At 42.0% G+C, this 17,401-nt stretch overlaps 1 protein-coding gene across 1 annotated transcript in view; it reads right to left on the bottom strand.

The window, feature by feature from the left end:
• ST7 (suppression of tumorigenicity 7) overlaps nucleotides 1-10,682 on the bottom strand; it is a 151,777-nt gene extending 141,095 nt beyond the window's left edge. Inside the window, exon 1 of the mRNA XM_005502949.4 lies at nucleotides 10,387-10,682. Within this exon, the coding sequence (XP_005503006.1) occupies nucleotides 10,387-10,537 (151 nt within the window). The 5' untranslated portion in view covers nucleotides 10,538-10,682. The remainder of the gene's footprint in view (nucleotides 1-10,386) is intronic.
• Nucleotides 10,683-17,401: the final 6,719 nt, after the last annotated feature.

Raw genomic sequence — 17,401 nt, 5'->3', positions numbered from 1 at the left:
TCTAGGCAAATACCCCAGTCTAGGCATCTTCAGAAGTACTGGAGCTAATAAGAACTCCTCATGTCTTGTGTTCCACTGAAGACTACACACACAAGTTTTAGGGCTGCTGATAACACATCTATGATCAGTGGTTTAGAACCATAGACTCTCAGCAAGGATTTCTGGAGGGAAAACCAAGTTATGAGTATGTGGGACGATATTTACTGCTAAAGAAATTCTCCTGTGCTTGTATTGTTCCTCCTTTGTGGAGGAACCCAAAGTGTTGGGCAGACTGACATAGGGACCAGAAGGTACTCCTACACTATCCAATGCTGCATGGCAAAGGAGTCTACTCTAAGCAGGCAGATAAATCCTTTCTTCACTGAAAGGGTTGTCAGGCAGTGGAACAGGCTGCCCAGGGAAAGTGGTTGAGTCACCATTGCTGGAGATGCTTGAAACATGTGTAGATGTGGAGTTTAGGTACATGGTTTAAAGGTGGACTTGACAAGTGCTACATTAACACTTGGACTCAGTGACCTGGAAGGCCTTTTCCAACCAAAGCGATTCGGTGATTCTATGACAAAGACAAGCTCTGTCATGGAGACACAGCTCCTAAGAGTGGTAGGTCTGCATCAGTGCAGCCTTGCACGAGACCTCCTCAGCTCCTTCTTGCAGCAGAGAGGGCTCAGCAGCTCACCTGGAACATCCTGCTGCTGTGCCAAGGCAGTTTCTGCTTGAGAAGCCGCTTGAGTCGCACTTGGGGACTCTCTGCCCCCTTGTCCCCTGTGCAGAGTGTGCCAGGCCAGCTGCATGCCCTCTCTGAACGCCATCTGTTCTAACCTTCTTCCCCCAAACCAAGGAAATGACTAGTCTGGAACTCTAATCTGAGATTTGTGTAAAACATACCAGCTGGGTATGCTGCTATCAAGTTCACTTCAGAATTAAAAATAGCAAGAGAAATTTCACATGGACGGTTAAGTGCATTAGTAGATCATATAACCTTGCTCCAGACCAAGCCATGCTGTAAACAATTCTGAGGTCTCAGCATAAAACATACAGGCAGTGCCACCAAAACATTTAGTTACATGAAGATCAATGTCTATGCCACTCTCAGGTTACAAGCACATTTTCTTGAGAAATGAATGGTAGCTTTACAAAATAAAACTATGACAATGCTAACACTTCTTGTGCTTTAAATCTGATCTCTGAGTATCTTGCTGCTGAGCACAAGACCTAACATATCAACCTAACAGGCTTGACATTTAATAAGCCAACTTTATTTCTAGAAAGTGAGCTGGAAATTAAATCTCATGGCTGCACCTGGCACACTGTGCAGAAAAAGGAATCTTACGATGGCTGCATTTCATTTTTGCCCTATAGTTTTCATCCTTCTAATTGGTATATTTAAGTGCACTTAATCACTTAAGCATTGAATTTACCACAGTGATAGACCTCCAGTTTAGACTCTGCAATAATAAATCTTTGTCTTCTCACAACAGCTGGCGAGTTTTGATTTGGACTTTAAATTTAGGTCTTTTCCTTGGGTTTAACAGTAACAAATTGTTTGTTCTGTCTGCTGAAAGCATGACATTAACTCTTGTCTTTAAATGCATCATCGTTGCTTAGCTCAGTGTTCTCGGTGTTAAAACTGGTCACCCTTCTGCAGTGCCCAACTAAGAAACACACAAAAAAAATCCAATTATCCTGTGCTGGGAGTTTACAAAGCAACTTTCACTCATTAGCATTTACACAGCCTCAGTCGTCCACATGACACTTCACAGACACGAGGACTGGAGTTTATAATACAATCTTTCAGTATATGCTTCCAGTGCCACAAAGAGCTAATTTAGAAACAGTTGGAAGGGGCCTTCAGACACCCCCTTTAACAGCCAGCAGAGCAGTAGCATCCTGCAAGCACCTCACAGTCTGGACACAGGACCAAGTCAGGTTCCATCTTAAATTCTTTGATAAGTGCCCTGAATACTTTCCTGAAGTAGGTCCAGTAAAAAAGGTAAACCTTAGATGCGAAACATCAAATTACAAGAGGTAAAACTGCCTTGGGATGGAAGAAACTGGGGACTATCCCCTGTTTTGCTAGAGGCTTCCTGCAGTACCTTTGTAAACTATTTATGTCCTAGTCATTGAAATTTCATGCCTATTAGTTACCTTTGCAGTAAATCCCTGGACCTATGTTTGCAGAACAAGTCGTACCAGTAAAGATTTGCAGGATCAGGGTCTTGTCTCCCTCTGCCTTGCTTCTCCCTGTACAGTTTAACATAACTGTCAGCTGTATTCAACATACTAACAGATGTCAGAGTATGGGCTTCTTTTGTTAAATATAAAATATCTTCCTAAACAACTAGCCTTGTTATTAAATAGCTGAATCCTGACTTGTGGCTGCTGCACAGAAAATACTCTCTTCATCGTTTTCATTTCTGTAGATTTAAGTCCAGGAGAACTGCTCAGTCATCAAATGTAAGTCACCACCTGGGTGGTTTTATTTGCTTTAGCACTTGCCAACAAGACAAATAACTCTCCCATAAGCACAGAGCTTGCCCGCTGACCGCAGTGCACACGGAGAGCCTGGGCTCGGTGTGGACGGTGGTCTGGCACGCTCAGAGACGTCCTGGCACGTCCGGGGACTGTCACAGCCTCCGTCCTTGCACAAGGTGCCTGCTCACCGTCAGCAATCGCTCCCAGCTGGGTGTTGGTTCTTTTTAATCTCAATGTGATTGTGTTTTTACTAGTCAGCTCTCTCATTTATCACAGGCCCTCAGATTCCACTGCGATTCCCTCTGTATTGAGTTTGGCAATCGTCATTACACTGACGGTCTTAATATCCACGATAGCTAAAGCTGCAAAGCCACAGCATTGCTTGCCATGGCAGTCGAGTCCAAACACACACATCTTCAAAAATCTCCTTTATATACATACTTTGCATGTGAATTCCTCTGGATCCAGCTTGCAGCCACGTGTTTCTGCAAGATTTGTCTCCCCTGTATTAAAGGTTACTTTAGTACCTTCCCACTACATAGCTGATCCCAATGCTGCCAAGTGTAACACATGTATTTTAACTCCAAATATTTAGGAAATTCACTATATGTTTGTCAACTAGATTAAAGCTCTCAGTCCTCCTCAGCCACCCTCAAGTTGCTTCTGTAGCTTCTCTGTGATTTGGTAAACACTTTGAGCTTCCTCACACTAGCAATGTGCTTTCGCTGGACTCTGCCTGGTTCCTCTCAGAGATGCTGCAGTTTTCAGAATCCATTTTAAAACACAGCATACCATTCCCCTAAAAATCCGTGGTTTATGCAACATCATCTTCCTAAATCATGCTAGGTGCTCTCAAGGCAGGCATCACATCCTTCTGGTTTTCATTTAATGTAGAGCTTTGGCACAGAATTATGCATTTCTCTTTTCAGCCCTTTAGGCACTGACAGCACTTCTTGCATCTTTCACGAATGCAGATTTCTGATCTAGATTTTTGCATTTGATTTGTTTACAAAACAACCACACAAAAACTTACCTATTCTAATTTTTTCCTTTATTTTAGAATCATAGTATTCTTGCAGCTGCTCAGACAATTGGGACCTACGACCTCTGTGGACAGTGAGGCTTATGTTCTTTCGGGCTAAATTTATCCAGGCACTCGGTGGATGCTTTGGGAAAATCCCACTACATGTATGCAGTTTTCAGAGCACTTCTGAAGATTTTCATGAGCACATGGAGGACATGAGATTGCAGTTAGAAGCTGGCAGTACAACTCCGTGGTTGCGTATCAGCCAGTGGTACAGTAAGCTCACTCAAGATGTTACCAAATATTATTTTGAAGGCTCTCACAGTTCCCCTCAAATACTGGCTGCAAGTCATCTAGAGCTTCAACAGTATTAAAGTCAATTTCTTGAAGAAGTGTTTTCTGAAATGCTTGCATTTGCTACAAACTTCACTCAGTTTCCTGCACTTGAAACTGACTGAAAAACTAAGCTCATTCAAAAACTCAAACTCATGAAGAAATGCCAAAATTCACAGAAAACAAGTACGCTGTATCCATCAGGAATTGATCTAACAAGTTTTCTTAGGGCTTTTCCACCCACAAGCATCCCAAGTTTCACCTATGCAGACTTTTGTCAAAAATAACACACGACTTCCATGCTCGTCATATTCTTTTCCATAAAAATTAAAGGGTGAGTTTCCAAGTGTAACATGCTGAAAATACACGTGCTTAAAATGGTTAAAATCTGATTTATAATAACCTCTTGAACATTAGCCTACGTTCAGGTAACAACTGATTTTTCGCAAACCCCAAAAAGGCAGATCAAAGAAACCTCTAACATCCAAACCCTGTCTGGAGGCTCAGCAGCCACTACAAATGCTTCACAGTGCTGTAACCAGTACAACTGAAGATGGAGGTTAACAGTAAACAGAACACTGTTTACTTTAATTGCATTAGGACTGCAGAAAAATAAGATCAGCAGAAAGGGACATTCTGAGAAATGCAAAAAAATTAAAGAAAAGTGATTTGGAGTCAATGAGAAAACTATCTATACTCATATATATTACTGATACGGTTTATTCTGTGAAATCCAAATGCAGAATTAATGCTGACCTTGCCAGAAGCAGTCATGCAATTTAAATTTTACTTTCAATAGTCTAGTTCATACAGGAAAAAAAACCCTCAACACTGCACTTGCAGGGAGTTACAAGTTTCTCCATCTCCTTTTGGTGGCATAGAAATTTTGCTTTGGATTTTCCATGGTCACACCACCACACTCACTTCTGTAGTTCACACAGCAGATGCTTACAGGGAAACCCATCACAATGACGGCAGATGACTCTGAAAAAAGGCCAAGCAACTACCAGCAAGTCCACAAACGCAAAAATAACTCTCCTTCAGCTCTTCTCAAAACAAGGAAGCTGATCACTTGTTTTTAACCCATTTCAAATTCCCTGGCCTTCATCGGGTTAATGTTTTCCAGCCCTCATGATTACCTTCCCAGGCTTAAATTTATGAAGGGGAACAACACCTCCTGACCACGCTGTCAAGATGCTATCACAGCAAACACACCACGACACACACGATGGAGACCAAGCACACAGCGCAGGCACCGGCAGCCCCAGCCCCAGTGTCCACAGCTAACAAAAAACCTTCAGCCCTAAGGGTGGTTTATCACTGTAGGTCTGTGCGCACGCAGCTCCACATGGCCAAATACCAGCAGCAGGAAAAAAGCGATCATTAGTTAAATTTTAATAACAGGCGACTGTTTTCTGCTACTACTTGAATTTGAGACCATGGGAATGAAAAGTTACTTATTGTACTGCTGTTGATCAATATATCTGCAAGGTCAGGAAGCCAAGGAAGGGAAGATCAGAAAGACAAAATGGGCTTCATTGACAGCAACCACGACGCTAAGACAGCACAGCCTAAACCTGAGAGCCATGCTCCATCTCTTCACCTCCCACAGTATTTCTGCTTGTAGCATCACACCCAGCTTTCTTGCATGGTTAAATACTGGATAGTTTTCATAAAATGAGGGTTCAATGAGACAGAAGTAGTCTGAGTGCTTCATTTACTGTGCAATGAACACATCAGTGGATGCATCTGAGGTGGACAAGATCACCATAACTTCTGGCTGCCTCTCTGTTTTGCATCTTCAGAAGGACTTTTGGGTAAAGAGAAAATGTTGTTATCCTAATTTTACAGGGAACAAAAGAGACAATTTGAACATGTCTGCTCTGTCCTCCTGCCCGTGCACGCACAGACCCTGACCGTGAGTCAGTAATCCGGCGTAATTTACATCTCGTAGTCCCTTGGTCTCAGTGTTTCAAGTGCTGGGCTCTAAGAGAAGCCTATTACATGGTCACAAATCCCACATTAATTAAAACTCTAGGCAATTATTTCAGTAGGAACACCAGAATAATAATTAAAGAATCATAATGAAGAAAAACACCGTGTTCCCCAGAACACAACTTTGTCACAGCCACCAGCTCCTCACCAAGGTGACGTAGTCTTGCTCTATCAGCTGTGGTTCTCCTGGGCTCACTGACCTCAGGGCAGGACACAGTTACTCACTGTCACGCTGCAGGCTTCTAACCCTCCCTTCTCTAGATGTTCAGCTGGTAAGAGTATGGGGCGATGCTCCAGTGCAGCTGAAATGGGGTGTCCCACAGACAGCCAGTAATACTCGGCAGACACTGACAGAGCTGGATTCAACCCAGAGCTCATACTCAGATATTTTTTATCCAAGCTTTTAGGAAATCAGGTTTTCTGATTTCTCTACCCTCAGCAACCCAACAGGGTTCCTCCTGTCTGCCTCATCACAAGCCAGTTGCACTTAACACTCTGGTTACTAAATCCTTCTGTTTTGCTTCGAAAGGATAAATACAATAATCAGAAACTGTTTAACTTCTGAGACTTTCTCCTTCTTAGGATATGACTAGAAAGCCAAACTGTTAAGTCAGGAAAAACAAGCAGGGTTTCACATTTTTAGAAGAGGTGTGTCTTAGTTCAGATTAATGTGGCATTCGGAAACTGTGCAAGTGCCAACCTGGGAGGAAAATACAGCATGTTATATAAAATAATAATGTTTATATTAATTATTTTGGAATAAGATGATAACATCCGCTTCCTCAGCTACTTATTCTGCATTTACTATTTCAGCCTGGCATATTAAGTCTCCTCTCTTGCTTCCTGGCTAATGGTATGGTACAGTTATAATAGTTCAAACAGTCTTATTCATAAAGGATTTTATGATTTGATTTGTGCATCAAGGTTCAATAAAATGCAAAAAAACCCATGAAACACCACAAGAAGATTTAACATGAATATTTTAATATGACAGACTAGATTTTCCTTTGATTATATCACAGTAATCTACTCTGCTGAGGATACGGAAATTACACTACTCCAAACTGCAAGGACTTTCAAGCCTGGAAGCTCAATGAAACATGCAGAATGACTGACCACAGCTACCCAATGTGGGGGGCATGCACATCTGTACAACATCAAAAGAAGGGGAAAATAAGGCTGCACATTTCATCTTTATAAAACTTAGAGCTAGAAGTGACCATTGGACTATTTGGTGAAACCATCCATAATTACTCTGACCGCTACCGTTGCACAGCCTGCTGCCCAAGTCCTTGCTGGAAACCGATTTAAGGCTGTATGAACACTAGTGACTCAGATGTGGCCATCTGATTTGAAGACTTTCAGACATGGGAAACCCATAGGTTCCTTTAGTAGCTAATCCACGGTTCATTAAAAATTAACGTCTGATTATGACTAAATTGAGTTTCCCCTCTGCTTCCATTTATCAATTCTTATTAATCTTTTCATGACTAAAAGGCCACTTATTTCTCCTCCATGACAATACCTCTTCACTTTAACCCAGTCACTTCCCAAGCAAAATCTCTGATGCTTCTCTCCAGCCCTTAAATAATTTTTCCACTATGTTCTCCAGCTTTTGAACTTCATTCTAGAAACGCTGACATCAGCCACAGAAAACCAAAATCACACAGCAGCACGAAGTCCCAGTCCCTCTGGTAGGTACTCTCCCGCATGTGCCACACTAGTCTCTCATATCACAGCAGCCCACTGTGGGCTCGGGTTAAAATGTTTGATCTAAACATCTGAAACCTTTTTAAATCGCTGTTTTGTGAGGTGCAAATTATACCTGCGGAACTGCATTTTTCTGACCAGCTGGGTCTGGTGGTACTGACAACCAGTTTGTTTGACCTCAATTTACCAACAGATCCAGCTTACTGTGTGAAAACGCCCAGTCATTGTTTTTAATCACCTTATTATTTCCTTACGTCATGCAGAAGTTTTAGTAGGAACATTTATACTTCTATTTTCACATCACTGAGGTCCATTTGATTAGTATCACATCTGAGGCCAGTTGCTGTGGTACTTCATGAGCAACCTTAACCCACTGACAGGATCCCATTGTGATCAATTGGGGAAAAAAAAATCCACAATAAATCAGATCATTTTTAATCCATTCACAAAAACTTTGAAAAACAAGACAAAAAACCATCAAGCTATTGACAGTGCTGATTTTTTAATAAACCCCACTTAGGAACAGAGGATGCATAACAGCCATATTGTGCCTGGTGTTCTTCCCTGGTAACTCATTTTCATCATGCACTTTGGGACTTACTAGTAATTTCTTCGGGCTTTTTACCCCCCTCAATGCTTTAAAACACACAGGTGTGAAAATCTCTTGGATTTGCAGATTTCATACTGTCACTTTACTTGCATTTTGGGACACTTCAATGAAAACCAAGATGACTCAGCTGAACGTGGCTGGAGTAACATTTCAAATGAGAAAATGCATCAAGAATTGGTTTGTTCAAACACAGGAAAAAAATCACAAGGGTTTGATTAAGTCAAAAATGGACATCTGCGACTTTGTTCCAATAGTGAAAATGATCATAAAAAGCATCCTGACATCGTTGCTTGACAACCACGGCCTGCAATGTTTACCTGGGACTTACGTTTACATAAATTATTAAGAATCAAGTAACGAGAATGACATCCCGTTCCAACCAGTGTGCAGCAAAGTCAGAACAAACAGGATAGTGGTTCAAGGGCATATTGAAACATTTTGACCAAATCGTATTTAAAAGCTGGTTTTAATTGTGTTTACTGTCTACACTTAAAATGAGAACTGGAGTATGCTGAATCTTTTTTTTTTTTTAATTATTCCTCGTTGATGCTGGATTTGCCAAAAGTTTATCAAATAAGAACAGGCTGGAAAGACGGGTAAAGAGTGCTCAGATAACATTTGGCTTCCCAGCAAGAGGGATGCCACATGGGTTACATCTCATCTGCCCCCAAAACAAATTGTCTTCTCCAGTGCGGGGCGGGGGGGGGAAATTAAATTATCACAGTAGATAGGAAGGAAAAATAAGCCATTTCAAGATAAAGACATACCTGCCTTATTCAGGCTGGCTGACACTACGTAAGTTAATTTTGATTCAATACAGTAGTGGCCATACTGCCTTTGTGAGTCTTAACAGTCAAAGTCCATTGCAACAGTGTTAATCTTCCGGCACACTTGCAGGCCTATTATTTATTATCATCCAGAAGAATAAGCTGATATCATTTTTTAACTAGAAACAAAAGTTTTAATTCTGTTTAAAAATGCTTAAGTAGAATATAAATGTTACAGGAAAATATGTTAATTCCATGACATATACTACCCAAATCCACACATATTCCCCATAATAACCAGCTCTTTTTTATGCTTCAAAGCAACCAAGAATTTTCCACAAATATAATCTTCCTTTGGAATTCCTCATATGCCACCTGTTCCTAAGAAAGCTCCCAGAAAGAATGAACCGCCCCGTAACTGAAGATGGGTTTGCATTTACATATTTACTCAGTCCACATCAGAGATAAGCCTGTTATGGAAACAAACTGAGACCAAGGGACTAGGAGATGTAAATTACTTTTGGTTGTTCCTGACTTAGGCTTGTGAATTGAACAGCTGCATTTTTTTTTTTTGCTCAAGCCCCTACAATTCCCTGTTAGTCTCAAAAGTACTGAATAAGCATGACATAGTGGGGGGAAAAATACAGTTTTGCTCATCATTTATGCTGCAAAACCATTATAAACAGCTTAAGCCACTACTTGAAAACCAGACATACTTTTTTTTTTTTCTCAAAGAGCCTGCTAGCCAAAAATCAATATGTTTACTCCTTTAGTAGAAGTCCAGTGTGGAATACAACTCCAGCAAGCTTCATCTAGGGCAAAGCCACAGTTTGCACTATACCCCTGAAGTCATCTTGACTTCTTTACCTCTACTCGGAGCACAAGGGAGGAGCCAGAGCAGCCCCTCCAGTGCCCCTCACACCCGGGAGCAGCAGGAGGCCGGCTGGCACAAGGACCAAGCAGCATCCCTCCGGTGGCTCACTCGGCCGGCAAAGCCAGCAGAGAGTGCCACACCACCGGGAGATGGTCTCTCTGCCCACCACAAAGCACCTTCTGGGTGACGCTGGCACTTCCACAGCCCGTTCCTGCCACAGCACAACTACTTTAAGGCTCCCACCTCCAGGAGGAAACTCAGCTGAGCTCTCCGCGTACCTTCAAGCCTTCCCTGGGCTAACTACACCAAGTCAAGACTCAGCCACAAGCTAACACTTACTCAACCCAGCCCTGACAAAATCCCACTGGTCCCAGCAAGCAACGTGCTGCGGAGAAAACGCAGAAGCCCGGGGGACCCCGGGAACCCTCCACCACCCCGGGAAACCCTTTCGGGGAAGGGGAGAACCACCGTACTGCCCCGAGCCCCCCGGCCCTTAACGGGACGGAACACTCGAGCCTTTCCGTGGGTTTTCTCCCCCGCGGGCAGCCCGACCTCCCCTTCCCCCGGGGGTGAAAGGACCGCGGGGATGATCGCACCGTACCTGTGGTTAAATTGTCATTGATTTTCAGGGGTACCCTTAAGATGTAGACCAGGAAGAGCATGATGAAGAACCAGAGCGTCCAGAGATAAGTCCAGGACCAGACGATGCAAGATTTCAGCTGTTCCAAAAAGCCCGTCCCAGCTTCAGCCATGTTTTTTGGGGAAAGAAAAAAAATTAAAAAAAAAAAAAAATCGACCCAAACGCTGCTCTCTGCTGCCACAACCTCTCAGCGTGTGTTTGTGGGATGATTCACGCCTCCCGAGCCGGCTCCCCCCCTCCCGGAGCACCGCCCGCCCGCTAAAATGGACAGCCCCGGCCTCCCCCCGCAGCTTCGGCTGGGCGGGTGGGTTTTGAGGCAAAGCCACGTCCCTTCGCAACTCTCTCCCTCCTCCTCCTGCCTTCCAGGGGCGGGCAGGCGAGAGCGGAGCGCAGAGAACTCGTCCCGAGGTCCCCAAGCCGGCGGCTGGGGGGGACACGGACACGGACACACACGCCGTGGTGCTGCGGCCCCGGCCGGGCTGGGCCCCCCCCGCCCCGGCGGCTGCATGATGAAACGCGGGGAAACAGCGAGAGGCTGCGGGGAAGGGGGGAATTGAAAGGAAAAGAAGAAGAAAAATTAAAGAAAAACACCGAGGCCGTGCAACTTTTTATCTTCCCCCCCGCCCCCCCGCACGTCTTTACTATTTTAAACAAGAATTTCAGGCGGTATTTTCACAATGCAACAGGACTTTAAGCCTAAAGAGGCAGTTTACTTGCCTAAGCGTCTTGCAAGGATAGTAAAGCATAAAACTACAGTTTTGTTTGTCTGTATTTGTGTGTACACAGCCAGCAGTCCTGAACTGTAAAACTCCCCCCGCCTTGGAAAATACTATATAGTACAAGAAGCAAGGGCGTATTATTAAAATAGTGTTGGTAACACACAATCGCTAAGTCACAAAATTGTACTGTTGTGAAATGTGTTTTTCCTCTTCCATGACTCGATAAGGTATTTAGTCTTGTCAACAGAAGGTGAAAAAACCAGGCCATTAAACAGAACTGATCCCTCCTTTTATTTTAATGTCACACAGATGACAAACATTTAAGGAAGCATGCAGTGTACATTGCAATTTGTTTGGATCTTTCTCACATGTTTCCATAATCAGGATCCAGTAGGATAATAGTTTCCAGCATTTTAAGGAACAGGTAGTATTTCTTAAGCAGTAACAAAAGAACAAAAAATCCTGGAGATTTGTTTTCCAACTTGTAGTAGCCACTGTGGCCTGGGACTCACTAGTCTGCCAATGAAAAAGTCACCATGGAGAAAAACATAGTAGCTTTTCCAGAAAGTCTACAATATCTAAAGACATTATACCAAAATAAATCTGTAGTTATACAAATCGATACCGTCTCACATAGTAGCAAAAGCACCAAGATTCACAAATTTTTTCTTCCAGAATGTGCTATGGGACTTGGAGCTGGATGGAGAAACTTGAAGCTGTGTCTTGTGCAATCTAAGGACCGCAGTCCCTATATTGGAATATTGGTGCAAGAATTACAGAAGTTTTTTCCTGCTAATGTACCACAAAACTTCTAAAATTATAATATACAGATGGCCTTTAGCTACAAAAGGGTCATTTATAGTTTAAATACATACCAAAGAAAACCACATTTCAAATATTTTAGCTTCCCCTTCCAGTTACAAACACTGAAGTCACATCTGAAAAAGTCAACATTATTACATCTTGCACTTATTTATAAATCAAAATATTAATCTCACATTCTCTTATGTATTAGTAAAAAAAAAGGAAATTTTGTCACTTTTATAATTTTTTCTCTACATATTTTAATTTTCAGAATATAATTGCTTATATTATGAAACTGTGATCATTTCAGGTATGAAAGACAGTGGTGGTTTATGGGGCTTTTAAAAAATGTATTTTTATAAAATCTTTTCATTCTGTTATGGTGTCATTTATTGAGAGACTGGAGTGAACTGTGTTGATTCCTTCAGCTGTGCTTTCTTTATATCCCCCGTATTACTAGAAGATCAAAATGCTGTGAACGGCACCTACTTAAAGCACATTATTAATTTTTTGCCTTTCTTCCTCTAAGCACCGCTGTTTCTTCTTCCCTTGGAATTACAGCAGTTATTCATATTTTGCCATAATTTGATGCATTTTACAGTGAGCATAAAGTATTTAAAAAACAAGTTGCCAAGGGAGTTGAGCTCTTCAGGCTCCCAGCAGCACATTCCAATGGATTTCTACTTGGTGCTACACACAAAAGGTGATGATGATGATGATGATGATGATGATGATAATGAAAGAAAAAACATGTGTCCAAACCAAAATGTTTGCATGAGGTGAAGAGCAGTTACCCCTTAGGACAACTTGACTCATGACTGGCTTGATGCACTCATAAAACAAATTACATTTCTGTTGTCCCTATTAGATACTAAAGCTGACATTAAACACAGGTTCACAGTTCAGGCTCTGTTTAACACAAATCATCTCTCCTTCCAATTCTACTAGGAAGGGGTGCCAAGTATTAACACCAAGCCTTAAAACATGCATTTCACAAGTCGAAAAAGCAAACTGTTCAGTACAGAGACTTGTTTTTATTAAGTTTCATCTGGCTCCAGGCACTCATTTGCTGAATCAAGACATAACAGAACACAGCTGAAGTGGTCATTGGACAAAAATCATTTTGAAAAGAGACTTTTACCTTTCTGCTAAGGTTTTAAACTCTGCTCTTGTGCTCATTTAAGTGCTTTTTCACATGACCCCTCAGGTACCCCAGTTCCTACCTCCAAATAATACCTATAGATGTGAATGCTACTAATTTCTTTCCCATAAGCTGAGTTCAGGGTTCCTAGTTTCTCATACGACTGTTGATGACTTTGCTAAATGAAATCAGGAAGTAGAAGTGATGACAGTTACTAAACATGAGGTCTCTTTCCCAGAAGAGAGAAACGTTCTTGAACTTGGGCCCTGGCATGTAAGAAGGAAAAGGTGGGACCACAATGCAGCAAAAATTTAGTCTGAAAATTCTGCCCACCCAATCTTTTTATGGGTCGAGATCCAAAGTACTGAGGTTTTTAAAAGGTTTTTTAAATTATTTTATTTATTTATTTATTTATAATAAACCTTAAAATATCTTCTATCTGAACATTTTGGAGATCAATAACTTTGTCTAGGCCCATAATGTACAATCCCCTTGGAGCCCAGCTATAATCCAAGATTGCAGCAGTTTTATTTGCAGCCAAGAGGTGGGCAGGCACAATCGTCCAGGCATTCAGAAAGGGCACAAACAAGACCCACATCGGCTCCAGACATCTGCCAGCACTGGGAAACGTGGTCAGCTTGGTTCAGAGGAGCCAGGCATCCCCCTGGCCTTCAGCTGACGCCTGGTTAGCAACTGAATCCAGCTAAGCAGTGTGATGCCCAACACCTTTTAAACTAGACAAATATTAACCAACAATATGGATACCTATGCATGCATGCATATATCTATACATGTATCAATACACACATAAATACATATGCATATAGTGCACCTATTAAACTTACTGGATACATATTAAACAATATCAGGGATGAACTGGAGATGGCAGTCTAAACTGAAGTCAGTGATGGTGAGAAACAACGTGCCAATGCGGGTGAAAGCACTGGAGGAGAGTTCATGGGATGCCATGTGCAGCGCTTTTCAGACATACCCAAGTCTGAATAAAATGGCTTAAATACATACGGAAAGTCTGTTTTCAGCTAAAGCACATGGTCCTTAGTCACAGTCCGGAGAACTGAAAATATGCTAAGAAAGACTGAAATAAAAAGTCATGTTTAATTTACAATTTAATCAATTTTTATTGAGACAAAAATATTTCCAAAGTATGCAACTGCAGACTTCTGAACAGTGTGCCCAGGCCGAAGTTTCTGTTCCCCATCTTAAAAGTGAGATGTTATGGTATTACAAGAATATTCTTCTGCTTAAAGGAAGACAGTAATACTTAAAAATATACCACTATTACTAATGAGGAAAAGTCAAATAAGCATTCACATGCCTCGAGCACCACTTGTCAAAAACCTTAAAAAAAATCGTCTTCCTTATTACTTCCAAAGCAGTAGGGAGGTGGGAACATGGGGATGAAGCTCTGCCTGTTTGATCGGTTCAGGAATCAGCAGAGCTGAGTTTGAGGGAGCTGAATATTCAGATACCCAGATCTCTGCTTAAACCAAAGGAGGATGGAGAAAAGGCCAATAAGTCAAACTCGCCCAAACCCACCGGGCTGTCCGTGACTCTGCCAGAAAACAGGGTGATGTAGAATGTGTCTGGGCAGCTGTAGGGGAGGAAGGAAAGACTGCCTGAAAGTAGCTTTAAGATCTTTACTGACAAGAAAATCAACCAACGAGCTTCCTTAATTGTAAGACAAGTTGCAAAGAACGAGTTAGAACTGTCTCAGTGAAGAATCAGACGTGAACACAAAGACAGGGCACAGAAAGGTGTTACCGAATAGTTGGTGCCACTCAGAGCAGTGTTTCAGTATTTTCAGGGAGTGCTTGGAATAAACCTTAATCAGGAAAAAAATCAAACCAAAACCAAAACAAAACACAAAATAGCAAAACAAAACCCTAACAGCAAAATCAAACAAACAAAATCCAACCAAAACCCCCACAGCACCCCAACAAAACAAAACAAAACAAAAACCACCCAAACCCAAACCTGCTTTCATCTTTTGCTTTTTTTTTTGCATTACGGATGACTTTTCTCCCTAAAAATGAGATGGGAATTCATTCCACCTTGACCATCAGCACACTTGAGCATCAGTGCAAGACGGAGTGGCCCATCCCAAACACACACATTTGCTAAAGCACTTTTTTTGTTTGGTTGGTTTGTTTTGTTTGTTTATTTAGTCCAGGCAAAAAATGCCCAGTAATCCAATCCTTACATATTTTTACAAAGTAGGTGGATGCACACATTCATTGAGAGATTTTATGAAGATCTTTTATAAAAATCAGGTGGAGGACCAAGACACGTCAGTGTTTGTACAAGATGGTACGTGCTTCGGATTCATAAAGGAATCATGCGAGCTGTGAGCTTGGCCCCTGGTCAGAAAGAGCTCTCAGCAAGTCAGAGTCTGGCATCTGCATCCACACACGTTCTGTATGTCACGGGAGGCAAACAAGGCTGTGAGAAAATGGGGAGGCAGAGACAGATGGCAAAAAGCCCAGAGGGAACCCGTGCTGGTTTCTCCGTCCCCTGTTCAGGTCGAGGAGAAGGACAAGAGCTCAGCTCCCCACATCCATGCCTTGGACTGAAGCCAAACAATAAATCTGCCTTTTTTTTTTTTTAAAGGAGATGCATCTGTGGGTGCAGGAGGTGGAGAAGACACAGATGTTTTTCGCTGTTCAGTATCTTGTCCATTTTTTCTTAAGAAAAAGGATGTTGAGAGTCATATTTAATTTGCTGGGCATTGATACTATACTTAATAAACAAAGCTTTTTAAGAGAGGAAAAGGTCTCAGTTTCTCTCCTCTGAAACTTACAATTAGCGGTGCATAGTTTGTTTTTCCCCTATCGTTTGTCAACACAGCATCTTTACCAGCTACATATTGGTAGAAACATAGTAATCCACTGGCAATTATATTTAACTTAATCTCCAGAAATTCAGATGGATGAAATCGAGCAGCCACAGTGCTGAGTCATGTACAGATAATTATTGCTGCTTGATGCTGGCAGCTATTGTGGAAGAGAACAGCTCTGGCTGGCGGCAGACGTGGATGGGGCAAGCAGCACATCCTCTGCCATGGAAGCAGGTCGCATCCAAATGGCACCCCATTGCCTTATATCACAGCTAGATTTGGCTCAAAATCTTGTTAAACCTTCACGAAATCAAGTACCAAAATATCCTTTTGCCTTGCCTCATGCAATTCTTTCCTCCTTGGCCTGCTCATCTCACCCCTTCAGATCCATCCAGTGCATCACTAATGAGAAAACCTCTCTCTGCAGAACATGGAGCCCCCATCTTCTTTTCCCCACCACAGGTGAAGGTCTCCATGAGCTCTTGTCTTTAAATTCAGACAACAGAACAATTATGTGTCTTACATGTTAGGTTCTTCATACCCTGCTTTTTTCCCTCCTTTGCTCTTTGGTCTGTTTTGCTTGATCTACATTCTTGCTGGTTCACGGCGTTCTCTTTTGTGTACCCAGCAGCTGTTCTTCACATCCAAATTAGTTTCTCGTGGCATCCTTTCATCCAGTCCATTCTGCCTCCTCTTTTAGTAATGATACAATCACTATCCCAAATTACATTTACCTCACTATATTTAGATTACAATATTGTGGAAAAAGGATAAACATATTTTGATGATATGTGGTGAGAAAATGTACAAAATAATCTCTGCCTGAACAGAAAGCTTTGTTGATAACCCTGGTGTAGTCTGTTAAGGAGAAAGGGAGTTCTGGAAAGGAAAAGACCTGATGGCCATTTCTTGAGTAAAAGCAGCCTGGCTGCAAAAGTGACATTTCAGAGTTAGCCTGGCCTAAGGCTTAAGATAATGCATTCTCCAAATGCTTATGAAGCAGCAGAATGACCTCACAGGCAGTGTTTCTCCCTTCTAAGGAGGCTGGGGAATGCAGCCCTTGCCTATAAACCATTTCTTGTTTGTTTAGCTAGAGCTGACAGACCCTGCAGCCTGTCTCAGGCCCTGTGTGGGAAGGTGATGGGTGCAGGAGAGAGGCAATGAAGCTGATACAGACACCTGAGTTGCCCAACATCCAAAATCAAAACTCCATATTAAGTGTTGGTGTCAACTTCATACCTCACGTTGAAGTGGGATGCTCATATTTCTTACCTGAATCATGTTTCAAGACGAAATTTCATTGATTTTACAGCAGGCCTTCCTTCCCCTCTTAATCTGAATAGTTCGTATCTCTTTTCTTCCACATTATTCAAATAGGTTGTGTGCTCTTTAGCCAAACTCAGATCTAGGTGAATTCTACATTATAGACATGCTTTTATAGAACATTTTTGTATTTCA

Source organism: Columba livia, chromosome 1 (genome assembly GCF_036013475.1).
Source record: "Columba livia isolate bColLiv1 breed racing homer chromosome 1, bColLiv1.pat.W.v2, whole genome shotgun sequence".
Lineage (NCBI taxonomy): Eukaryota > Metazoa > Chordata > Aves > Columbiformes > Columbidae > Columba > Columba livia.
The sequence above is the reverse complement of the archived record's forward strand: the minus strand, read 5'-3'. Positions and strand labels throughout refer to the sequence as shown.